Source organism: Tursiops truncatus, chromosome 1 (assembly GCF_011762595.2).
Source record: "Tursiops truncatus isolate mTurTru1 chromosome 1, mTurTru1.mat.Y, whole genome shotgun sequence".
NCBI lineage: Eukaryota > Metazoa > Chordata > Mammalia > Artiodactyla > Delphinidae > Tursiops > Tursiops truncatus.
The window spans coordinates 145,815,762-145,841,853 of NC_047034.1; the positions used below are offsets into that span (position 1 = coordinate 145,815,762).

General features: G+C 46.7%; 1 protein-coding gene across 6 annotated transcripts in view; it reads right to left on the minus strand.

The window, feature by feature from the left end:
• RAD54L (RAD54 like) overlaps positions 1 to 25,324 on the minus strand; it is a 30,664-nt gene extending 5,340 nt beyond the window's left edge. For 3 of the 6 annotated variants that reach the window (XM_019937868.3, XM_019937867.3, XM_019937866.3), the window contains exons 1-17: positions 25,193 to 25,323; positions 24,370 to 24,456; positions 22,861 to 22,980; positions 18,072 to 18,132; positions 17,203 to 17,338; positions 16,689 to 16,758; positions 16,281 to 16,569; positions 15,927 to 16,051; positions 10,502 to 10,652; positions 7,131 to 7,257; positions 6,024 to 6,098; positions 5,748 to 5,878; positions 5,116 to 5,226; positions 4,832 to 4,955; positions 4,401 to 4,479; positions 3,908 to 4,087; positions 22 to 185 (exon numbers count right to left, since the gene is read on the minus strand). In XM_019937868.3, coding sequence (XP_019793427.1) covers positions 22 to 185; positions 3,908 to 4,087; positions 4,401 to 4,479; positions 4,832 to 4,955; positions 5,116 to 5,226; positions 5,748 to 5,878; positions 6,024 to 6,098; positions 7,131 to 7,257; positions 10,502 to 10,652; positions 15,927 to 16,051; positions 16,281 to 16,569; positions 16,689 to 16,758; positions 17,203 to 17,338; positions 18,072 to 18,132; positions 22,861 to 22,980; positions 24,370 to 24,456; positions 25,193 to 25,222 — 2,060 coding nt within the window. In that variant the 5' untranslated portion in view covers positions 25,223 to 25,323. Of the gene's footprint in view, positions 1 to 21; positions 186 to 741; positions 842 to 3,907; positions 4,088 to 4,400; positions 4,480 to 4,831; positions 4,956 to 5,115; positions 5,227 to 5,747; positions 5,879 to 6,023; positions 6,099 to 7,130; positions 7,258 to 10,501; positions 10,653 to 15,926; positions 16,052 to 16,280; positions 16,570 to 16,688; positions 16,759 to 17,202; positions 17,339 to 18,071; positions 18,133 to 22,860; positions 22,981 to 24,369; positions 24,457 to 24,535; positions 25,147 to 25,192 lie in introns of those variants that run through there. The other 3 variants (XR_012325256.1, XM_004324101.4, XM_033867290.2) reach the window with 3 other exon arrangements.
• Positions 25,325 to 26,092: the final 768 nt, after the last annotated feature.

Here is a 26,092-nt window from a genome sequence, read left to right on the forward strand (position 1 = left end):
CCAGCAGGGCACTTCACCCACCTGTCATGTGTGTCACTGGGGCTAGCCTCATCCAGGGTGAACAGCTCCTTCAACTCGCCTAGAGAGAAGTGCCGCTCCACATCCTGCTCCTCGTCCACCACACAGCTGCTCAGTGCCTTCTTGTGGCTCTGACGCTGAAAGATCTTCTCCTCAATGGTTCCTGCCTGGGGGTGGGGGGTAGGGGTGGAAGCCAGGGCTAAGTCACCTCCAAACATAGGGGGCAGGAAAACCCAGGGGTTGAAACTATAGCCACCCAAGAGAAGGGGAGATGAATGAGAAGAGTCTTGCAGCAATAACTCTGTTCATCTAAGCCAGCGGTCCGCAACCTTTTTGGCACTAGGGACTGGTGGTTTCGTGGAAGACAATTTTCATACAGACTGGTGACGGGTGGATGGGGGGGTGGGGAATGGCTCAGGTGGTTAACACGAGCAATGGGGAGCTCCACATGAAGCTTTGCTCACTTGCTGCTCACCTCCTGCTGTGCGGCCCAGTTCCTAACAGGCCGTGGACCAGTTCCAGTCCCCAGCCCAAGGGTTGGGGACCCCTGATCTAAGCCCATTTTCCCAGTCTATCTTTTGGGAATATGACTTGTGCATGTCTGCCCACCCAGGATATTTTCTGTGCCAATGGAGGATTCCAGGGCCTCGCTAAATTTCTTCAGGGTGGGCTGAGGTTTGTCTGCAGCAGCAGATCTCCACACCAAGTCCAAATCTCACTCACTCAAGTAAATGTCCTTTGAGTATCCTATGCCAGGCCCTGTGCTAATGCCAGGATACAAAGAAGAATCCAATATGATCCTTATTCTTAAACTCATAGACTACTGCGGGAGAGAGAGACATATAATTGGTACAATGATAGAAATCTGTATAGGATACCCAGGGACCCACAAGAGGGATGGTGGAATGGAATAATGTTGAAAATCTTGAAAGTAAGGATTATCCTTGAGCTGAATCTTGAAAAATGAATAGATGGTTTACAAGGAAAGAGAGAAGGCATTCCACGTGTAAGAACAAAACCAATAAGCCTGGCCTATTAGAGGACTGTGAGGAGTCTGGCCTGTCTAGAGGATGGTAGGAGTACAGTATGTAAGAGCTGGGACTAAGAAAGCCCCATACTGGAGAAACTTGGATGCCAGGCTAAAGAGCTTGGCCTTGTCTTGGAAGTGAAAAGCAAAGTTAGAGTTTTTGGAAAGCTCATTCCAGAAGTAGTTGTGAAGAATGCGTTATGATAAGACCAAAGGTAAAGAATTAGGGAGTCAGATGACTATGATTTTAGTATGGAATGGAGAGGAAGGTTAGATTAAGGAAATTTTGAGAAGGTAAAATCAATGGTATAATTAGAATCTGGTTAGGAAACAGAATGGTCCAGTAGGATGATATCCAGATTTGGGTTGGGTGGATAACAGAGCCATTAAATGACAAAATTCAGAAGGGGATACTCGTAAGACATTTAAGTAGAAATATACAGTAGGTGATGGAAATATGGGTCTAGAACTCAGGTAAGAGATCTGGGCTAAAAAGTTAATTAGAGACTTGTCAATATAATGAGTGCATATAATCACAGCGGTAGGAAAACCAGAGTGGAGTTTCCAAAGAGAAAAGAATTTTAAGATTTGTAGCCAACAGTGTCAGATATACAAAGAAGAAAAATCAAGAGTCTCTTGTTTTAGCAATTAGGAAGCCAATACATCGAAAGCAGGTTCAGTGGCATAACTGGTGAGATAAGTGAATAGGAGATGAGATGAAGTAAATCTGTAGGCTTTGGAAAAATCTGACAGTGAATGAAAAGTAACCCAAGGTAGTCACTGCAATAGGACAGAGGGTTGAGAAACTTGTTTTTAAGGTGAGAGCTACTTGACAATGTTTACAGACTTCAGGGAAATAAAGGATAAACTGATCAACTAAGAAAGGAAAGGATAGGAAAAGGGTCTAGAGCAGAGCTGGAATGATAAGCCTCGAACAGAGAGGAAGGAAATGATTTTCCTTTGAGAATGGAAGGGAAGAGCAGGTGTAAAGACTGACAGAGAGAGGAAGTTAGGCAAGAGAATTTAAGCTTGGTAGCCTACATTTTCTCTGTGAAGTAGAAGACAAAGTCTCTCCAGAAAGAAGGAAAGACAGGGCCAGGTAGGAAGCTTGAGGAAAATGGTGAAGGCTTGAAGTAGCTGGTGAAGGAAATGAGATATGGCCCCGCTCAAAATGGACAATTAATCTGTGGTAGCGCCAATCTGTAAACGCAAGCTGTATCTGGCGCAGAAGCTGAAGCTGAGAACAGCTATAAGGATCCACATGGAGTAGGTATTAGGAGAAGAGTGGCTGAAAGGATGCACGATGAGGATCAGGCTGAATAGAAAGGGAAGCCAGACTGGGAGGAGCTGGGGTGGGGGTAACTAGGGACATGAGGTTGAAACAGATATAGGAGGTATGAGAAAGCTGGAAGGACAGGAAATGAGAGTAGAATGATAGGTATTAATTAAAGTTCTGGGTACTGTGTAGTTCGGGTACTGTTACAAGTTCCATACTGTGGCCTTTGGAATAATGAGAGTAAAAAAATGAGGGGGAGGACTTCCCTGGTGGCACAGTGGTTAAGAATCCGCCTGCCAATGCAGGGGACATGGGTTTGAGCCCTAGTCCGGGAAGATCCCACATGCCACGAACCAACTAAGCCCGTGCTCCACAGCTACTGAGCCTGCGCTCTAGAGCTCACGAGCCACAACTACTGAGTCCGCATGCCTAGAGCTAAGCTCTGAAACAAGAGGAGCCACCGCAATAAGCCTGTGCACCACAACAAAGAGCAGGCCCCACTCACAGCAACTACAGAAAGCCCGCAAGCAGCAATGAAGACCCAACAACGAAGACCCAATGCAGCCAAAAATAAATTATTTTTTTATTTTTTATTTTTTTAAAAGGGACTTCCCTGGTGGTGCAGTGGTTGGGAATCTGCCTGCCAATGCAGGGGACACAGGTTCGAGCCTTGGTCCGGGAAGATCCCACATGCTGCAGAGCAACTAAGCCCGTGCGCCACAATTACTGAGCCTGCGCTCTAGAGCCCGGGAGCCACTACTGAGCCCGCGTGCCACAACTACTGAAGCCCACGCGCCTAGAGCTTGTGCTCCGCAACAAGAGAAGCCACTGCAATAAGCCCGCTCAACACAATGAAGAGTAGGCCCCGCTCACCACAACTAGAGAAAGCCCGCACGCAGCAACAAAGACCCAAGGCAGCCAAAAATAAATAAATAAAAAATAAAGTTAAAAAAAAAAATGAGGGGGAGTTAAAGAGGTCATTAGAGATGAAGTCAAGGAAATGTGAAGGCCAGAGTGCTGGAAAATTGCATGGTCCTTGAAGTCAGCCAGGATGATAGCTGGATTTGGGGAAGAAATGAAGACTGAACTGGTATCCAAAGTTATTGATGAATTAGGTGAACAGCAGAAGGTAGATGACTGTAGCAAGGAAAAGAGGGTAGTCAAGACAACATGAGCTTCAAAAGAGGTACTATAGGATGGATGGTCTGACTGATCACTGAGAACTTGGAGAATGCCAATACCACTTCTTAGCCCCGTGGGACACTGGGTGTGAAAAGACTACAAGGCAAGCGGCACAGACGAAATCAGGTGTAAGAGAAATCAAGTGTCCTGTGAAAAGGATGAGGCCACAGGGGAGTTTGTTAACTACTGCACAGGCATCCAGAGGGCATAGTAAGAAGGATCTGAGGAACAGGGTGGTGAGAGAGGGAGAGAAAAGAAGAATAAAGAGCTCCAGGCTAAGCCCATAGCCTGGCCACTGTTACGGGCAGAGGGGCCAAAGAGAGGCAATAAGAAACAACCCAAGGTGGTCCTGAAAGTCTTATTCCACGACCCACACCTACGCTGACCATTATCACCATCCTTACAGAGAGCAGGCGATAGATATAGCAGGTCTTCTTTTGACCATCACGCCAGACCCGGGCCATGGCTTGTTCATCATTGGCTGGGTTCCAGTCAGGGTCAAACATGACCAGTCGGTTAGCCCCAATGAGATTGAGGCCACAGCCCCCAGCTTTGCTGCTCAGCATGAAGACAAAGTCAGGACTCTGGAAAGAGAAGAAGGAGAAAAAGAACCACTTACAGCCCAAACTAAGAATCTTGCTCAGCCCAGCCAACTGTTCTCTCATGTGCAGACCAATTGTGAGGACCACCAGTTTGCCTACCTATCAGCCAGTTTACCAGCCCACAAGGTCAGTTCCCAGTACAGTCATCACCAACCAATCAGCCTAACCCTACCACACCCACCAGAAAAAAAAAGTCAAGAGAGACCTAAAGCCGAGCCCCTTTGTAGATTCTCTGTCAACCCTTAGTTCTGATGTTATTGCATTAGTGGTGTGGGGACAGGAGCTGTGCACTTACGGACGGATTGTTGAAGCGCTCCACAACCTTGGCTCGCTTCTTAATGGACATTGTGCCATCCAGGCGAACATATAAGTACCTGAAGGGGAATCCAAAGATCAAATCATGAAGGAAGCAGAGCCCCTTGGAGCCAGAGCTACTGAAGAGACTGAACTAACCATGCTTGAAGGCGGTTCATATACAGCCTGAAACCCTAAACTCCCAAAGGGAGTAGCAGGGAGCTAAGGGCTAGGACTGTCCTGTGGAGTATGTGAAGGACAAAGGACTATTCTGCTTGGAGATGGAGTTATGGCCATTGCAGCAATAAGGGAACAGACATCTTCTGGAAAGTCCCTCCTGCATCCACATCTTGGTCCATATCCACCAATCAGAACACCTACTTTTCCTAGGGGTACAGTAGGAGAGGTACCCCTTTGACAGCTCTTCCCTACCTTCGGGCCCGGCAGAGTTTCTCAAAGAGGTCCAATGTCTGAGTGTAATTGGACACCAGCACTACTTTGTCACTGCTGCGACTTCTGGTCACCGCCAGAATGTAATCAAGGACCAGCATCTTACCTGGGGAGATCAACAACCATCAGCACCCAATGGGCCATCCCAATGGCCCAGGATTCTTACTCTTGATATCCTGCCGTGAGACAGAATAGATCTAGCACAAAGAGACAACCTCCCACCCCTCTTCCTAGAGGAGCCCAAAGACTGGTAGGAAAGGACTCACCTGACAGCTGAGGCTCTAGAGCCTTGGAGCTATACCCAGGGGGAAATATGTCCAAGGTACCTTCAAAGCCATCCTCTTCCTCCACACACTTGTCATAGATTAGAGCTGGATCTGAAAAAAACTCCAAAATGCCAGCTACATTGCTTTCAGAAGTTTCCACTTCAATGCTCATTAGAACACCCTCTAGAAGCCTACCCAGACCTTCCTCAGCACCAGATTTGCTTGTTTCCAAATCCCAGTGTGCAGTCAGTGCCACCTGGGATCATGAGTGGACAATTTTGCTCACTAGTGTGTTCTGTGTTCTCCCAACAAGAGGCGAGCTATACCAGACAGGGAAAAGTTTGTTATTTTTCCCCCTGTCCAATATTTTATATGCATGTGTGTGTGTGCACACACTCTCACGCACAGTCCTATATATTCCAAGCATCAAGCATGGGTCAGGCATAGGATAAGCTAAATTTTCCAAAGCAAAAGGTCTGGTTTAGAGTACACAATACATGAGCTCATGCCTTGTGGAGGCACAGAATTACATGTGGCCTCTATGAGGACTATGGACAAGTTTTAGTGAAGGTGGTTGAACTACCTTCCTTGCTCACTCTCACAGAGGACCCCGGCGCACGGATCCAACTCACGATTACATAGTTTCTTTAGTGAAGTGATGGAAGAAAGGGAAGACACACTCATCTTGCCCTCACACAACTCTTCTGCTGGCTTGGCCTGTCTCAAAAACCTCTTGTATAATTCAGTCTGAAGGGGTGTCAGCCTGAAAAAGAAAAAAAAAAGGAGCTGGGTCAGCAGGAAATGCTGGACCACACTTCTGCCCTCTAAGGACACACTGAGAGCCCAGCCATACCTCAGGGACTGAGCTTTTACCCACTCACTCCACACCCCTCAGTTGAGTTTAGTACCTACAACAAACCACCTGCTCGATCTTCACAGGCAGATATTTAGAAAGGATATCAGATGTCCTCCGTATCAGGCACCTGGGAGAACAAGATAAAAAGACAAGGGGCTGATAAAACTGCCACGCTAATACCAGAATAAAAGCTACCACCCAAAGGACCAAGACTGATTTTCTTTTGTAGTATCAAATGTCAGAAACCCATCAGCCCTATGGCAAAGATATCTATACCAGGGTCTCAGTCACGGGAACAGAGACCCTTTCAAACAGTCTAGCTCAGACGGACAACTCTCTCTTTGCCTTCAAAAGGTCAGCTGCCTTTCAAGAGAAGGCAGAGGTCTACTAAGCCTGGTCCTCTGACAGGGGAAGTAAGCTGTAAACCACTGAGCCCTAATGGGAGTTTCTGCTTGCATTTGCTCAAATGCCTGCTGCCACACGGCCCAAGGTTCAATGAAAGTATGCCCATACTACCTGGCAGACCAGGAAGGACAGGATCAAGCACCTAAGCAGCAGCTCCTAAGAGCACACTGACTCTCCTTCCTGCCATCTTAACCTGAGAGGGAGGTGCCTGTTGGCAAAAGCAAGACTCTTCAGGAAGCAAATCATCAAGTACACATAACTACAACAGAGGACTCCAGAATGTACCTGCCCCTTGAGCTATGTGGCCCCCCTGGAGAGAGCCTTGTCAGCCTGGGAGCCATACCCATCCTTCAGATCTACTACCTGTCACAGAAGGCTATGGGACGTGGGAAGGGACGCCTGGTGCTTTAGGGGTGAGACTGAGAGGAAACTTCTGAAGTACTAACAATGCTCCAAGGGGTATTTTGCTCAGGAGGTCTAGCAACAGAAAAAAGCTTCCTCAGCAGGACGCTAAGCGGCACCAAACCAGACCACAGGGCCCAAGGTCAGGGAGAAAGCAGGGAATCAGCCTGCAAGACCCCTTCATTTATTCAGTGACTACTGTCAGGGCACAATCCCACTCTCTCAGGAGAATCCCAGACCTCAAGGCCAAGGCCACAAAGGATTGGCTTTGGATGGCTAAGGAGGCAATTCTGATGACCTAATGTGGGGGGACCCAAAGGGAGGTACTACTGTCTAGCCCACACCCCATTACCTATTCACAATGCTGATGAGCTCCCGCAGTCGCTCCTCTCCTAGACGCCTATCTTCCTCACTGGCAGCTGCATCTCGACCCTTCAAAATTGGCAATTCAAAATGCTTCTTGAACTCCTGGGCAGTTCCTAAGCACAGGAGAAAAGGCATTAAGGAATATAGAAAAGTAATGACTTTCCCACTGCTAGTAACAGCAGACTACTTTGTCACAGACCAACCTTTTACTGAGAACAACAAAGCTGAACAAATTATAGGCAATTTCTGTTTGAATGGATCAGAGAGCTACCAAAGCAGCAAGGACTTGAAAGGCCAAATAATAAGATAGCAAGTAGATCAAAACCCAAATATATAACTAATTACATTAAATGTAAATGGACCAAATAATCCAATTGTCAAACTGGACATTTTTTTTTTAATAGCCCACCTATATACTGCTTATAAGAGATGAAGTAGCATGTACAATGAAGTACAAGACAGTCCTCAACTGGGACTTCCCTGGTGGTCCAGTGGTTAAGACTCCACGCTTCCACTGCAGAGGGCACAGGTTGGGGAACTAAAATCCCGCATGCCATGCAGCGTGGCCAAAACAACAAAAAAAAAACAAACAAAAAACAGTCCTCAACTTATTATGATGGTTTGACTTATGAATTTTCGACTTTATGATTGTGTGGAAGCAATATGCATTCAGTAGAAACTATACTTCAAATTTTTAATTTTCATCTTTTCCCAGGCTAGCAATATGAAATACCATACTCTCTCTTGATATTGGGCAGCAACAGTGAGCCACAGCTCCCAGTCAGCCACGTGATCATGAGGGTTAACAACCGATATACTTATAACCATTCTATGCCCATAAAATTATTCTGTTTTTCACTTACAGTACAGTATTCAATAAATTACATGAGATATTCAGCACTTTATTATAAAATAGGATTTGTGTGAAATGCTTTTACCCACTGTAGGCTAATTTAAGTGTTCTGAGCACATTTCAGTTAGGCTAGGCTAAGTTATGATGTTTGACATTAAATGCTTTTTTTCCTTCAAGGTGTACAATTATTTTATATGCCGCATACCACTTTATATTTTATGATTTTTTTTTTTTGGTTGGGATGCCCTGCCACATGGCATGCAGGATCTTAGTTCCCCGACAAAGGATCAAACCTGCAACCCTGCAGTAGAAGCGTGGAGTCTTAACCACTGGAACACCAGGGAAGTCCCTTAAATGCATTTTTGACTTAAAATATTTTCAACTTACAATGGGTTTAGTGGCATAGAACCCCATCATAAGTTGAGGAAGATCTGTACTGATACTTGCTACAATATGGATGAACCTTCAAAGCATTATGCTAAGTATAAGAAGCCAAACACAAAAGGTCCCATATTATATGATTCCATTTATAGAAAATATTCACAATAGGCAAGTCCACAGAGACAGAAAGCAGACCGGTAGTTGATAGGGGTTGGTGGTAAGTGAGGATAGGGAGCAACTGTTTAATGAGTATAGGGTTTTGTTTTGGCCAGGAATTTAAAAGGTCAGGTACCTCACAAAAGAGGATCTCCAAATGGCCAATGAACATATTAAAAGGTGTTCAACTTTTTTTTTAAACAATCTTTTTTTTTTTAAAAATATTATTTATTTATTTGGCTGCGCCGGATCTTAGCTGTGGCATGCAGGATCTTCGTTGCCACGTGTAGGATCTTTAGTTGCGGCACGTGGACTCTTTGCTGCTGCACACGTGTGGGATCTAGTTCCCTGACCAGGGATCGAACCCAGGTCCCCTGCACTCACTGGGAGCGCGGTCTTAAACACTGGACCACCAGGGAAGGCCCAAAGGTGTTTGAGTTTTATTCAACATTAAATAAATGCAATGAAATATCACTAAACACCCACCCAGAATGACTAAATTTTTTTTAAAATGTGTTCTAAAGATAAATATTGGTGATGCTATAAAACAGAGGCCAGCATACTATAGCCATGGGCCAGCCACCTGTTTCTATAAATAGTTTTATTAGAACACATCCATGCTCATTCATTTACATTTTATGGCTGCTTTCCTACTGCAATAGCAGAGCTGAGTAGCTGTGACAGAGACAGTATGGCCTACGAGCCTAAAATAACTATCTAGCCTTTTTTTTTTTGGCTATCTACCCTTTTAAGAAAAAATTTGCTGGCCCCTGATGTAGAGATACTGGAATTTTCATATACTGCCAGTACAATCACTCTGGAAAACTGGAGTATCTACTAGGGTTAAACACACGCATAACATATGACCCAGCAATTCCACTCTTACGACAGAGGAACGCATACTATGCTCAGGTAAAAAAAACGTACAAGGGCTTCCCTGGTGGCACAGTGGTTGAGAGTCTGCCTGCCGATGCAGGGGACGCGGGTTCATGCCCCAGTCTGGGAAGATCCCACATGCCGCAGAGCAGCTAGGCCCGTGAGCCATGGCCACTGAGCCTGCGCGTCCGGAGCCTGTGCTCCGCAACGGGAGAGGCCACAACAGTGAGAGGCCCGCGTACCGCAAAAAAAAAAAAAAAAAAAAAAAAAAAGTAGAAGAATGTTCACAGGATCATTATTCAAAATAATAAAAAACTGGAAACAATTCAATTGTCTATCAACAGTAGAACTAATAAATTCTGGTATATTCATGAAATGGAATAGTATACTAAAGTGAAAAACTACTGCTATAGGCAACAACATGGGTGAATCTCATACACATAATATCGAACAAAAGAATCCAGATGCAAAGGAAAATATGCTATATGATTCTTTAAAGTTCAAAACTGGGCACTAATAAACCCTTCCACAGATATCTATGTGCAAGAACTGCCCAAGCTATGGTTGCCAGGGGCTGGGGGGAGTGGGAAATGGGGAGCTGCTGCTTAATGGGTAGAGTTTCACTTTTGCAAGATGAAAAAAGTTCTGGAGATGGTTGGTGGTGATGGTTGCACAACAATGTGAACGTACTTAATGACACTAAGTTGCACACTAAAAAATGGTTAAAAACAAAACTGCCCAATACAGAGTCTGCTCTGAGGCGAAAGCTCTTGTGAGGCAGCTAGGATGTGATGAGCAAAAATGCCTGGGGATAGTAGTTCCATCCCCAGCTCATAGAGACAATGCCCTGCGTAGCCCCTGCGACCTCTGCAGTGAAAAAAAAGACCAGAGTGGGCCTTGATGAGTAGCTCAGCAGAGCCAAGGTCTCCCAATGGCTTTGCTACTCCTTGACATGAGAAGTCTTCCTAGAAGAGTGCCTAGTGACCCACATATAACTAGTGGTCTCTCCTCTCTCTCCTCAGCTAGCGTTACAATCCCAAGGCTAAGGCAAGGCTCCTCTCCAGTATAGCAGACAAGGCCAAGATACTTACCCAGGATTCCCGAATTAACAAAATGTACCAAGCTGAAATACTCAAGGAGATCATTCTGGATGGGAGTCCCGGAGATGAGGACCCGTCGGCTGGTGTTCAAGCTGTCCAGGGCCTGGTAAGTCTGATTCTCAGAGTTCTTGAGCCTGTGTCCCTGAAAGGAAATTAATTCTCACTTAGGCATGGGCACAATGTGGCCTCCCTAATAGTAGCAAAATCTTGTATAGACAAGCAAAGAGGAATCATGAGCATTACAGGTCCTGAGGCCTTGGGAACTGGGCAGCGGGCAGCAAAAGCGAGAGTTTACCCACTCTCTTGGGGAGAAATGCCAGGCTCAAGAGACAGACCTTCAGCTTCTAGACCAATGCTATATCCATAAAGCATGGATTCTCTATTTCTTCCCCTCCTCTTCCCTGCCCCAACCTCCAGAGCCATAGCAGCCTGCCTATCCTCTTCAGAGATCATTCAGACATGTTAGAGACCCGTGCTTTCAGGGAATCCTCCCCCTGCACTAGCCCAACCATCCTATAACCTCCTGAGCCAGATGCCTTCTGTATTAGTCTCCAAGCTATCAGTGCTAAGGGGACTTGGTCCAGGCTCCTCCTCTCCTCTTTCCACAGAATCCAGCCAGTTCAGATATCTAAAGAAAGAGCCTCTCTCTGCCTCTCTTTGCATCTCTTCCCCTATCCCTATATTACCCACCCCAATACACACCTGTTACTTCTCTTTTAAGCCTTTTTCAACAAAATGGTAAAGGACCCTATCAACTTTCCTCTCTCCCAAAGAATCACACGGGCAAGGCCTGTGCCTTTTCTACCCCCAGTCCCTTTCAGCCCCACACTGGGCAGGGCACGCAAAACACAACCACCAGTGAAAGAATGAACAAATAAGCCAGCCTTTCACAGTGCAATTAAACACAGACCCTCCACTGACTCTCCCATCTGTGGGATCAAGCCCAAGCTCGTTAGCTTAGTACTTCTCAAAAAGGACCCAGCTGACTTCTGTGACACTCTCCACAGCTTGTCACAGTCCAGGAAACTATAACTCACCACTCCTAATGCTGGATTTCCTTAGGTCTCTTTGCCCATGCCATTCCTCTGCCCACAATTCTCTTCCACAGGCAAATTCCTCAAATGTCACCTTCTATGCAAAGCCTTCCTCAATGACCCCAGGCTGTTGGGGTCTCTCACCTCTGGCTCTTATGGCAGTCTGTACATAACAGCTGTGCACTGAATCCTTTTAATGTGCCAGGCACTATACTAAGCACTTTACCTATATTCTCTTCTATAATCCAGATAACAAACAGATGAGAGGAAATTACAATACCCTTTTAGAGAAAATGAGGTTCAGAGAGGTGCACAGTTATTCAAAATCATGATGGTATCAAGTAGCAGAACTGAGATTTGAACTCAGGTGTGTGAGATTCTGAAGTCCGGGCACTATACTACTCTGCCTCTCATCGACTGCTATATACACTAATCACATTCGATTGTACTTTATCTCCTCACCAAGGCAGGAACTTTTAAAGGCAGAGACCATGTCAGATTTGCCTTTGTAACAGTGCACGGGACAGAGCCCCACACAGAACACTGCTCAGTGAATGCTTGCTGAAGAATGAATGAATAAGCAACATTGCTATTGAAGAATTAGACAGACACCCATAGAATTTTAATTAAAAAAAAAAATGACTGGATGTTGTATACCTAAAATGAAAACATTGTATGTCAATTATATCTGTTTTAAAAAAAAATTTTAAAGACATCCTAAACAAAGAAACTTAAAAGTGACTGGAGGATCCAAGCAACAGCCCTGAAACAAGAGGCTGATACTTCTGAGCTGAAGAGGGAAATAAGACCTGAAACTTGTGAAGAAATTACCCAAAAGGCCCTAGGGAAATGGGCATGCATTGGATCCCTCTAAACAATTGGATCCCTCTAAACTGAAGCTCCCTGATGGCTGGCAATCATGAGATCCCCAGGGCCTGACACAAAACAGGTACTTAATAACTCAATTAATGAACTGAACTGATGCACTACCCCTGTGGGTCTCTGTGAAAGGGAAAGCCAACCCCAGCTCCCATGGGACCTTCCTGGCTCCAGACCCGGCTCCTGCCACCATCGGCCACAGATTTAAAACCCAAATGCTGGCATCTCAGCAAATCAAATGTTTGGCCAGATGAAAAGTTGTCAGAGTTCTTATTTATAAGCTGCTGCTAAACTTCTGTTCTGGCAGAATTCTCAGCTTATCCTTTTAAAAGCAAAAAATGACACCAAGATTAAATACCACCACTTGTCTCTCTGAAACATGAGCCCCATGAGTAGATTCTTGTTTTTACTGCATTTCCCAGCATCTGACTTGCTTTGTGTTCTAGCACTTGTAAAGGAACATACATGGGTCCAGATAAGGCATACAGGGACGAGTCCTTCCATAACCAAGCCAAGCTTCTCCCTACACCAAGCTTTGGTTACAACCAAGGCATTAAGAGAGAAGAAAGAGCCAGGACTTAAAATCTCAGACCTGGATTCAAGTCCCAGCACTTCTCTGAGCTTCAGTCTCCTCATCTCCAAAACTGAGATGATGACGATGATGATGACGTCAATCCCTCCCCTGTTCATACACCTTACAAAATGCTTCCCTATATCCTCTTTCTTGATCCGTATCATGTCCCTTTCAGGTAGACCATGTGCTATCTACTCTATAGTCTCAGAGCAGTCTCATCTGCTGTCATGCTTACAAGTGGCAAAGCCAACGCTGATCCCAAGTGTTCTGACTTGCCCTGTCTAACTCAGATTACAATGTGGATCAAGATTCTGTACAGTTATTCTGCTATTATTATGTTATTATTTCTGTGTTCCAGAGAAAAGCATCAGCTGGGAGGAAGCTGGGAACATGAAAGCTGGGGCAGAACCTTCTCTTTCCCAGATCCAAACAGGACAAACTTCTAGAGTAGGCTGACTATCTTTCAGGACTTTGGCTTCCTCAGGTCTCTGACAATTAACACACTGCTGACAAATAAAAGGTAGAAAAAAAACATAAATAAATAAAAGGTAGAAGAGCAGAAGGGAGGGCCAGGACCCTGCAGTGTGGCAAGAGGCAGCCTGGTCCCTCATGCCAGTCAGCTCAGAAAACAGGAGAGAATGAGGAAGAAACGAAACACTATAGAGCAGAAGAAAATCTAGATGCCGCCCAGTCCTCAAGGGCTCAACAGCCTGCCTTCCCTTCCCTTCCCCAATGCCCTGGTCTCTAGACCAGGCTCCTGGCACCGTCCCCCTCCATGGTGATGAAGCAAATGCCAGGGTCCTGGACAGTGGCCACGTGCATACCCCATCTCAATCTGCTAAATCTCTTACTCCTACCAAGGAATGGCCCATCAGGGTATTGGAAGTTGGCAGACATGCCAGACTCTTCATAAGGACAAAAGCTCAACTGGGAAACAGCTCACTACTAACAAGCATGGTACCCCAAAGTAAGCTTTTCTTCTCTGTCCTCTCCCCAAACCCTCAGATACAGGGTAATCTATATAGTCCCCAGAGCACAGTCAAGCCTGCCAATCAGTTGACAGATGGGGCCAAGTCTTTCAGCCACCTCTCCACTAAAGCCCCAGGGGTGTGCAAAGTGACCTTACTTTCCCCAAGATGTAAACAATGGCAGCAGGCTCAGGGTAGCCAAGTCCCCTAAAGACGTGGGAAATTCTTTATACTGGGAAGCTCCCAGCCACCCTCACTCCTTTCCAAGTAGTTGCATCCCTACCACCCTTCATGTACAGTGCTGGAAAAGGCCAGAGAGTAACAACTGACGTATTTTCCTTAGTCCCAGAGAGTCAACACAGACTCACAAGGTGTATGGACTATCCACACTGGACTTTCCTATCTCTGTGCTTCTGTTCATGAGTCCTCTCAGCCTAGAATAAAAACCAAAGCTGAGGGGACTGCCTTGGTGGTCCAGTGGTAAAGAATTCGCCTTCCAATGCAGGGGACGCGCGTTGGATTCTTGGTCGGGCAACTAGATTCCCAAAAGCCGCAGGGCAGATAGGCCCGCACACCACTACTACTGAGCTCACGCACCTCAACTAGAGAGCCTGCGTGCCGCAAACTACATAGCCCACGCACTCTGGAACCTTCATGCCACAACTAGAGGAGAGAAAACCTGCAGGCCACAATTAGAGAGAAGCCCACACGCCACAACGAAAGATCCCACATGCCTCAATGAAGATTCTGCGTGCTGCAACCAAGACCCGACACAGCCAAAAAGAATAAATAAATTAAATAAATAAGTACATACGTACATAAAAAAAAAAATTAAGGGACTTCCCTGGTGGCACAGTGGTTAAGAATCTGCCTGCCGACGCAGGGGACACAGGTTCGAGCCCTGATCCGGGAAGATCCCACGTGCCACGGAGCAACTAAGCCCATGAGCCACAACTACTGAGCCTGTGCTCTAGAGCCCGCGAGCCACAACTACTGAGCCCGTGTGCTGCAACTACTGAAGCCCGCACGCCTAGAGCCTGTGCTCAACAAGAGAAGCCACCGCAAGTAGAAGCCTGCACACAGCAACAAAGAGTAGCCCCCACTCACCACAGCTAGAGAAAGCCCACGCACAGCAACGAAGATCCTACGCAGCCAATAAATGAATGAATGAATGAATGATATAAATAAATAAATAAAAGGCCCTGCATGAGATAGATAGATAGACAGACAGATAAGAGACTTCCCTGGCGGTCCAGTGGTTAAGACTCTGCGCTTCCACTACAGTGGGCATGGGTTCGATCCCTGGTCAGGGAACTAGATCCCATGTGCCATGTGGCACACCCAAAAAATAAAACAGAATTTAAAATAATTATTTTTAAAGGTGAATTATTAAAAAAACAAACAAACAGCAACAACAAAAAACCACCCAGAGCTGACATGTACCAAGGTCTTATGACATACCAGGCACTGTGATAAAAGCTTTCCTTCATTTAATGCTCACAATAATCCCATAAGGCAGATATTATCACCCATTTTATTGACACAGAAAAAGAGGCTTGGGTGGTTAAGTAACTTACCACTTACTCTGATAAGTGGCAGAGCCAGGATTTGAACAAAGATCTCTCTGACCCTAGAACCTATTCCCCTAAACACTGTACCATGTCTCTCCACCCATCCAAATCCCTCCCACCCTTCAAAGTCCTTTGGTCTAGGAAAACTGTCTAGAGGCAACAAAACCAATCAGCCCACAGCACCTCACTCTCCTTGGCATTCCAAGCTCTGCTTAACCCCTCTTTCGGCAAATTGGTACCATGGGCTCTCCCTCCCATTTGCCTCCTCCAAGGCAGTATGTTCTGTCCTCTGCATCCCCCAGTAACTGGCACAGTCCTTGGATGGCAGTTCTCAGTGAGAAGACATCGACAGACTTTCTCCTACCACCCAGACAGCTGAGCGTCAAGTACCTCATCACATATGACCAGTCCAACACTCCCTCTCCGGAGGACTCCGACATGAAGGCGGAAAGTCTCATAGGAAATGATGAGGATGGGAGAAGGCACTCTGGCTCCACGCTGGTTCATAAATCCTTCTACAACAAAAAAGGTGTCAAGGGAACAAATCTGAGAATATCATAAAGAAAAAGCCAGTCTGATGATTCTTTAATTTAGCCTGGAAATAACTATTTCAACTCTTTCCACAGGAATTCTACTTTCTGTCACCCCTCCTCCCTGCCCTCAACCCTGGCCATCAGTGAGGATACACTTAAGACAGGAGCAGGTTGTATGGAGGAGTGCGGCCATGTTTGTTAAGGCTCCTACCCAGCTTTTGGTCTATCTCGTCCTTAGAGCCTCCGTCGATGGCTAGAGGTTGGATCCTCCCTCCAAGCCATTTCCCAACTTCATTGTACCAGTTCTTCACTAGGCTGGAGGGCGACACCACCACTGCCTTGTCAATTTCTGGCTTGCACTCTGGACTCTGGCGCAAAAGCGTCCACATCAATGTGATGCATTGCAGCGTCTTGCCCAGGCCCATCTCATCAGCCATGATGCAGCCATGGCTACCAGGGATGCGCCGACTGGTGACACACTCCCACAGGAACTTCACTCCCTGGGGAATAACAGCACTCAGCCCACTTTGGCATCCACACTGCAGCTGCCCCAGGGATGACAGCCCCTCAGGTGCAGCCCCTACCCTAGCCCAAACTCACCCCCCCACCCCCCATTTACCTCTCTCTGATGAGGCCTCAAGACCTTACTGAGAATAGGATCAACGACCACATGGACAGGGAGTTTTTCCCTGAGAAAACACAACAAAGAAAACACGGAGCTCAGCCACGGGCAAGGCCACACCCTCAGAAAGTTGTGTCCTGTTGATTCAGAGGCAGCTGCCTAACAGAGGACCTCCTTGGCCTGGTGCAACCAAACCATAGCAAATTCCTCTCCAGGGTGAGAAAGTTAGGAGATGGAGATGGGTTCCCTATGTCATCACCTTAACCTTCCCTGTGCCCCTGAGTGAGCCCAGTAGGAATGGATGAGGAAACCCCACCAAATGGACATGTCCACGTGTTCTTCCCCAGGCACTCTCCTTCCCCACCTACTCACTCTGGATGGTACAGTAGTCATGACAGCACTCTGAAAACATATGCAGGTCCCAAGGTGAAATCACACCAAAATGCTCTCTGCCCTCCAGGTTTGTGCACTTATAGGACCAGAACTGCTCAAGAAATACCAGTGCACATACTTGTCAAGCTTCAGCTGGTCGTGGGCGCTCAGCAAGGGAGGCTCGTACAGAACCAAGGCACCTTCTTCCAGAGGGTCATGGAGGGCCCGGCGGACCCCAGCCCTTTTGAGGCCCAATGCTCGAAAGCCCAGAGGACCTAGAAACCAACAATTTGTCACCTAAGCCTCTAAGTTGAGGAGCTCCAGCAGGCCCAGCTCAAATGCCTATCCTTCACATAAACTTTCCTAAGCTTCCATATGACCCCCTCTCCCAAAAACCTCTCCAAAAGCAGTTTGGGCACCTATGCCTGACCAATACCCCAGTCTGCCTCAGATCAGAGTTTTCTCCATATGACTTCTCCCATTCAACTACAAACTTCTGGGGGGCCAGGTCTCGTTCATCTTAGATCAAATCAATTCTGGAAAGGTCTGAAACCCTAAAGGGGCCTTTCAAGACTGAGAGGTCTTGAGAGTTCGCCTCCTCCCTCTCAGTCCCCAGTTTTAGCACACTTCTATGCCCTACATAAGGCAGGGGGAAACCCTATAGAACCTAGGCCTCTGACAGAGTCAGCCTCATAAAGGAAATGCTACTGAACTCACTTGGACTGAATATAGCCTGGGTCCATCAGCCACCCTGGCCCACCAGGAGCTTCCTGAACACTGACATATCCCCACCAAGAAGATGAGGGGCAGTTAGTCTTGGTAGCCTTTGCCGAAGCTGTCAAACACAGACTTTACGCAGGCCCTGGGAAGGTCACCCCATACATAGTCACCACTGGACTGGCATCTTTAATTCCAAGGTAAGCTGTACTTACAAAAGCAGAGGTTTTAATCTATTCAGGCATATTCACACGTGACTAATTTAAGAAATAGAAAAGTCTTCATTTTTACCTTGATAATTTGGAATGGGGATTTTGAAAGGCTTTGACAAAATGCTTCGAATAAATGCTTCCTAAAAAAGAGAAGAAACAGGGATTCAGGACTGATTGGAGATGTTATGGGATAATATTTTTACAAATGCAGTCTAAAATGCCTGTTTAAGCATCGTAATACATTCAGAGCATTGTATTTTGATTATGTTTCATTCAGATGCATCTAGAACAGAAGGAGATGTGCTCCATATTAGATTAGGTTTTGTACAATGGCTTTTACCTTTGAGGCTTTGCATAAGGTTCCACAAATCCCCAGGGACAAGAGAGTGCCAAAGCAAATACCTAGCCTTGGTCAACCACAAGGCTCAGAGCCTTTAGCTCATGAAAGACCATGCCAAGTAAGGACACCTAACTATTCCCTAGGTTGCAGCGCCTTAAGAAGAAAGCACCACAAACTCACCCGATCCCAGTACTAACAGAACTCCAATGTCTGGATTCAACCACTGCCCTTCAGGGTTACATCTTTCCAAGCATAGCGCACATTTCCTTTTTTGTCATATCAGTTCTGCCTACTGCATCCAATTCCCATATCAACTCTCACATCAGCCTCCTGGGGAACTAAACAGCCCTTCAAAGAGTAGTGGTAGCAGGAGTAAAAGGAGCGGTAGTACTAGTAAAATAATGTTGACAACAACAGCAAAAGTGACAACAATAATGATGATTAACAATGTATGCCAGATGCGGTGCTAAGCCCTCGCATTCATGTTACCATTTAATCCTCATTAACAGTCCTATGAGGTCCATATATTACTGGCATCCCCATTTTACAGATGAGCAAATTGAGGCTGAGTGGTTTCCCAAGTCACACAGCCATGACATTTGCAGGACTTTCCTGATTCCAGGCCCTTACTTGTAACTACTGGGCAATATGGCTTCCTATTCCAACCTGTTTGAGTATAGCCATGTGGATCAGCCCAGAGTCAGCAGCTTCCTGCCATGGGAAGGCACAAGAGAGGGAAAAACATGAGAAAGAGGACATGAGAGAGAGGGGAAGCCAATCACCAAGAAAAAGCAAGGGACAAGGGTGACAGGAAGTCTCTGTGCCATCACTTCGGCCTGGAATCAGCACTGGGTTACGGGGCTGGGGCAGGAGGAGGCAGGGGAGTCCACAGTGCCAGCTCCTGAGCTAACTGAAAACTCCCATCAAAGTTCTGATCTATATGCACCTGAGCCCTCGGGGAATTACGATAGACTGTAAACCTCAACAAAATAAGAGCTAGAACCCAAGAGAGCAAGGTGAGAACAAGAGCAGAAACCCTAAAGGTAGTCTTCGTGGAATACATTAGTGCAAAAAGAAGTAATGAAAAATACTCCCTTTTAGCAATAAGGTATTTTAATAGGGAAAAAAGCAAGCCTGTCTTGCCCTGAAATTCTTACCTTTTTAATTCTGACTCACTTCTATACAGATTATTTAAATTCTAGAAACTCAATGTAGTTTAAATAGGAAAAATGTAATGAATATATTTGGCAACCTACTGGAAGATAGAAAAGGAACGTGGAGAACTGAACTTCATCACCACACTAAATAACATGACAAGCCCAGGGTTGGAGAAAGGCCCAAATTCTTTATTTGCGTATTTCTTTGCAGCTGAATAAAATCTTTTGACTATGTTTAATTACCATAGCAATGATGAGAAACTCATATATAGAACATGCTAACAAAAAGCTACCTTTAAGTCAAAGGAGAGGAAAAGGAAGGAAATAGACTCTAATTTCTTTCCTAACTTGGCATCAATTCTGCTTTTAATTCTGAAACTATTATTTTCAAGATTGTCAATATAAGAGGCTAGTATTGAAGCTCTAAGTAGCCAAGAATTTATGCTCCAAATTTAAAAAGACTTTCAGTAAAACCCAGGAGCCACAAGTTCTGCAGGTAGAAGTGCAGGCTTGTGCAACTACTGTGGAAGAAGGTGAGGACCCATGGCCAAAAACATCTGAGGGCAGAGTCTGCAAGACTTGCAATGGCCAGCCTCCAAGAATCTGGTCTGGTAGTACTCACTAGACTCTGACAGAGGCAGAGGAGAAAGCATGCTCTCACTTTATTTAGTTACTGAAAACCCATACCACCCTTTCCTTCTGATGATAGAAGAGGGAGAAGAACATCCCTCCTCCCCGCCAAGGTCAAAGCTTCCCTCTTCCACAGAGAGTCACTCTATCAGGTCTGCCTGATCTCTCCTGTTGTCTCAACTTCTCCCTCTCTACTAGCTCTTTCTCACCAGCATTTAAAACATGCTTAACCCCAATAAAGTTGTTAAAAAAAAAAAAAACCATGCTTAACTCTCTCCTATCTCAAAAACAAAATGTCCTTTGACTTCTTATCTCCTCCCCTTCAAACTTCTAGAAAGAGTAGTCTGTCTCCCCTTCCTTATCTCTCACTCCTCCTATCTTCTGCCCCTTCCACTCTTCTGAAGTGATTCTGGCCAAGGTCACCAATGGCCTACAAGACCTTAACTCCAAGGGATATGTTTCTACCCTATCTTACCAGACAAAGCTGGCCACTCCTTCCTCTCAAAGATTCTCTGCTTTTGACTTCCATGACACCACTCTCCCAGTATTTTGCCTTTCTGGGACCTCATGCTCAGTGCCCTAGTGCACTCTTCTTCCTCTGCCCAATCCCTTTAAAAGTCAGTGCTCCTCAGGGCTCAGCCCTAAGCTCTTCTAACTGTACATTCACATGGACACTCCAATACACTTTGTAGGTGTCAAACAAACTCTATGCCAATCACCCCAAATCTATTTCCAGTCCATAACTCCCTCCTAGGTACCACACCCACATCTGCAAACCCAGACATCCTACAGGACTTAAAATTGATTGTGTCTAAGGCTAAAGTCTTCATCTCCAGAGCTGCACTGACTTTTGTGGTCCTGAAGCATTTTTGCCTTTGGGGACCCTTCCTCCACAGCTTTCAAACAGGCTGTTCCCTCTAGCTAGAAAACTTCCTGTTCTCTTCACCTGGCAAACTCCTCGCATCCTTCAGAACTCAACCTAATCAGCATGTCCCTCAGATTCGGGTCTCCACCAGCCTCCAGACTGTTAGGCCCCCTGTTTGCATACACCCACCACATCCGCACTTATGTCATATAGTTCTATAGGACAACAAAATGAATCCGGAATGAAAACAGTCCCGGAGGACTACACACCACTTTTTAAAGCTCAAGAAAACGATTAAACAATGTATTACTTAGTGAATTATATATATATGGTAAAACTATCACAAAAAGCAAGGTATGATGAATATAATTCAGGATAGTGGCTACCTCTGGCAATGAGAAAAGGGATTATGAATTTGATGATGTTCTAGTCCCGGATGGTGGGTTCACAGGTGTTTGTTTTATATTTTATATACATTATACATATATGTTTTTGTATTCATCAAATACTATGTAAAAATGTTTTTAAGTGTTTGCTGAATGCACAAATAACTAACCTCCACTACACATTCCCATCAACATACTCCCATTTTTCCTTCAAAATGTCCCTGTAAAGGAAAAACACGATCCTGTGTCTCTTCTACTCTCAATACTACACTTCTTCTGACACCAGATGTGTCGGTTTTCCATACATGAAGCAAATCTTCGCCTCCGTGTAGGTGCCCTACAACTTAATTCCAACACTATCTTCCAGGAGAAAGCATCAGATCCTAAAAGGGTTCAGTCCCACGTGACTGCCTTCCCCACTGCTTCAGATGCAAATCTCAAGTCCAGGTGGTTACCTGTGCTTCTGACCACAAGCTATACATCAAATGTTCCCACAACCCCCTCCTTGGGTTCGATTAATTCGCTAGGTGGCTCACAGAACTCAGATAGTTTACTTACTAGATTACTGATTTATCACAAAGGATATTAAAAGATATGAATGAATAGCCAGATGAAGAGACACAGAGGGAGGTCTGGAAGGGTGGTGAGCACAGAAACTTCTGTCCCAGGGGAGTTTCGGGTGTGCCCCTTCCCAACTTCCAGCTCACCAAGTCAACAAGCAGGCAGTTCTCCAAACCCTCCCATACCTTTTGGGTTTGTAAAGAGTAGGACCGATTAAACATTGGCCATTGGTGGTTTGGTTCCCCTGGCAACCAGCCCCAAAGTTAAGTGCTTTACAAAGTCATCTCATTAGCAAATTCAGGTGTGGCTGAAAGGGGTTTGTTAGGAATAACAGAAGACACTTTTATCACTCTTATCACAATCCAAGGGTTTTTGGAGATCAGTGTCACTCTGTCCCTCAGAAAGTTTGGAGGAAAAAGCTTTGGATGGAGCTAGGCAGATCTGACAACTCTGTAACTTTGAGCAAATTACTTAACTTCTCTGAGACTCAGCTTCCTCATCTTAAAAAATGAGAGTTACATGAAATAATGCACAGAACCTGCCACTTGATGATTACCTTTGATTTTACTAGAGGATACACGTGAAAGCTGTATGACTCTGGTACTTCTTAGAAGCCATAAGCAGAGTCAGAGACAGTTCTCTGACAGGTTCCAACACCCTGCCATAGCCTTCACTCTCCTGCACCCTCTTGTCCTCAGCAATCTGAGCCACCTGAGATCTGGTGCCCAAGTAAATACAAACAAGGGGAATTCCAAGTCAGGCACACAATCTCTAAGGAAAGAGGTCAGGCCTTTTCCAGGCCCCAGAAGCTGTGGGCAGGCCCAAAGCCCCCACTAAAGCATCTGCTGGCTACTGTGTGAGGACCGAGGGAGCCTCCCTAGACAAAACAGGGTACACACAGACATTGGCAGGTTGCAGTTAGGGCTTACATGTTGACTGCTGTCCAGACACGGTGGTCGATTCGTTAGGTGAGTCAAAGGTTTCCGAAAAGGAGACAGAAAACACTCCTGGCTCTGGGTCTCACTGTTGGATTTCCGTTTCTTAGGAGTCTAGGAGAGAGAATTGGGGAAGGTGAAGTCTGGAAGATATAGAGTTCACCACAATGGCAACTAACATTTAAAATGCTTAAGTGCCAGGCACTGTGCTAAACTCTTCACATGTACAATATTATCGTGTATCATCTTCACAGTAATCCTAAAATACACGTTTATATCCTGATTTAACAAGTGAGAAAACTGGAGCTTAATGAGGTTAAAGAACTTGCCTAATCTGAAGGGCACTAGAAGAGGTAAATGAAGTGGGCCTGTGAAGGGCAAGTCCATCAGTAGCACAGAGTCATGCTGCCCGCAAATCTTCACTCTAAAAGCCCCAAGGAATACTGAGTGACCCTTTGCTTCCCTCCCTGAGTTTACCAATGGAGGGCAAGAGTTCAGCTGCTCCCAACTCCCAGGCCTCTGAGACCACTCTCAACCAGCCACACCATAGCAGTGAGAACACCAGCACTGAAAGCATTTTCTGAAGCAACCAGTAGCAGACAGCACCAAGTACTGCCCCAAGTTCAAGTCTGAGACCCAGGTAAGTGGCAAGGGGCAGCCAATGTGTCTCCCTCACAGGTAGAGGAGCCGCCTGCACACCAGCAGTACAACTAGAGTAAGCCCCACTGAGCCATCAGGCAAGAACCCACTTGCACCAGGTTGCCAAGGTATTTGAAGCTAAGGCATACCTGAAACAGAAACACCAGGCCACTTCCGCTCTCTCTACAGGCTTTTACTCACTCACTAACCCCGCCCAAAAATGCCTTTGAGAAATTCCTTAGCTAATCCCTTCCTCCAAAGTTCCTGTGGCCAAACACTGCTTCTTGGATTGCTCTCTGAAGTACATACGACATCTTCCTACTGATTTTGGTTACACAGGTCCTGCCCACAGCCAGCCCCAGAAAGCTTCCAAGGCAGAGCCCAGTCCAAAGTCGAACATAGTACCCTTGAGTATTTGCAGGGACTGGAGGGGCATTACCCCTCCAATCTAGGCCCAAGGGAGCTCAGACTCTAAGATAGGCCCAGTACACTCTACTGTTCTGTGACATTGGGCAGGTGACAATGAGCAAAAGAGCGGGCTGCTAGTTGCTGTTGGGGAAACCCCCTTTTTTTTCCCCAAGGGAGCCAAAAGCCCAACCCAATCAGTTCTTTGCTTTGGAATGCCCCTTCCTAACCAGGAAGATTGAGGCATATTAGCTTCTAATGAGCACCTTGAGAACAAAGATTTTATTTATGTGGTTCAATGCCTGACACATAGTAAGCACTCACTGAAGTTTACTGAAAGAGGCTTCTGGAGGTGACGGGGTTCACTCCATGTAACCCCGAAACCAGGTCTAGGGTTCCTTTCTGCCTCAACAGCCTGCACCCCCACCTTCCCTATCCCCTTGAGGGCAGAGGACTCACCACTGCTTCAGGCCGCCAGTCTTCCTCATCACAGGGTCCGCCTTCCGGTTTTCTCTTGGCCAGCTGACTGGGAGCTAAGCTCCTCCTCTGTAAGGAGAGGACGTTAAGTGAGCCCATTAGACACCGCCATAGGGCTAGCCACAGCCTCCCCTAGGCCCATATTTACCATTCTGGGCCCAGGAACATAAAATGTCAAGTACCCATCAGCCAAAGGTCAAAGGCACCCAAGAGCTGAGAACGCAGAACCAGCCTGGTAAAGAGCGGGCTGCTACATTACTGAGAGCATGGGCTAATTAAAGAGGGAGCATGGATGGAGGGATTACAGCCAGGGGCTGAGGTTTGGGCCCAATCTGTGAAAGTGTCGGTCTCCAGTTAGCCGAGGCAGCCGAGGCGGAAGAGAAGGCCAAAAAGGAAATACCCAAGCAGAAATGAGTAGAGGTCTGGGATGGGGCAAAGAGGCAAGGTAGACTGCCAGACTGAGCAGAGTGGAGTCGAGATAATGTTCCCAGGTGGACGTGAAGGCAGAGGGTAGCTGCGGGGTGGAAAGGGTAATCACAGGCCAGGAGAGTGGCTACAGCGGTGAAAATTCGAGGCCTGGGGAGGGCGAGTCCGGAGGAGTGCGGATGCCAGACTGAGGGAGGCCGAGCAGGGGTCCAGGCAGGACAAGTAGAAGACCCGGCCTTGGGAGGGTAATCCCAGGCGAGGCTGGAAAGAGCGGCAAGGCTGCTCAATCCCAAGCACTCCCCCTCAACCTTCCTCTTCCCAAAGCGCGCGTTAACAGCCGCCAGGACTCCCGGGACCCGCCAGGCCCGGTCAATCGAACCTCCCGCGGTGCCGCCACCGCACCATCCATTGGCTGCGTTCGATGACTTCGGCGCTCGCGACCCAAGGACGGGGGCAGGCCTAGCGCTGTGGTCGCTGAGAGGCCTGGACTCTGGAGCTGGGTAGGCTAAACGGACGAGCGAGGAGGAGGGAGTTAAGAGGTAGGGCGGGGCCTGCAGTGGCGGGAGCCGTTGGGCGAAGTGGGAGGGGCGAGCGCGCCCGCCGGGTTTTTGCACCCGCGGGCTGGACTCCGGCTCCGGTCCACTGCCGTATGCGGGAGGCCGGTGAGCTGCCCGGACGGCAGCTGAAGTGACAGTTTACCTCCGACGGGACCGCGGAGGACCTGACCCCGTGTGCGGAAGGCTGAGAAAGGCGGCACGTGTGTGTGTGTGTGTGTGTGTGTGTGTGTGTGTGTGTGCGCGCGCGCGTGTGCGTGCCGAACCTGGAGAGGAGGTCGAGGTTGGAGTCAGATGTCGCTTAGCCCGGCCCTCTCCTCACCTCCACCGCCGGGGGTGGAGGGAGTTTTTCCTCCTGGACTCCCTACAACGTGGTCGGCTAAGGCAGTGAAAGCCCCCAGGGGACATGAACTTAAGGTCTGGGGTGTCTTGGAGGAAGCTACCTTCCCTTCCTAGGGAAAACCGTGTTGGTGGTAGTGTGGTTTCGGAGTCAGTCCGAATCCTGTACACTCAGTCAGTCTACCTGTAGACTCAGTCCCTCAAAACGTCAATTACTTCATACCGAAAATTTACATTATATTAGTACTTTGGCTATTCTGAGAATTAAATTAATGTGCTTAAAATTCTCATTATAATGCCAGGCACAACCCAGGTGCTCACTAATAATAGTAAGGGTATACACGTAGCATTTACTGCCAGGCACTTCTAAGCTTCTTAGTTATAAT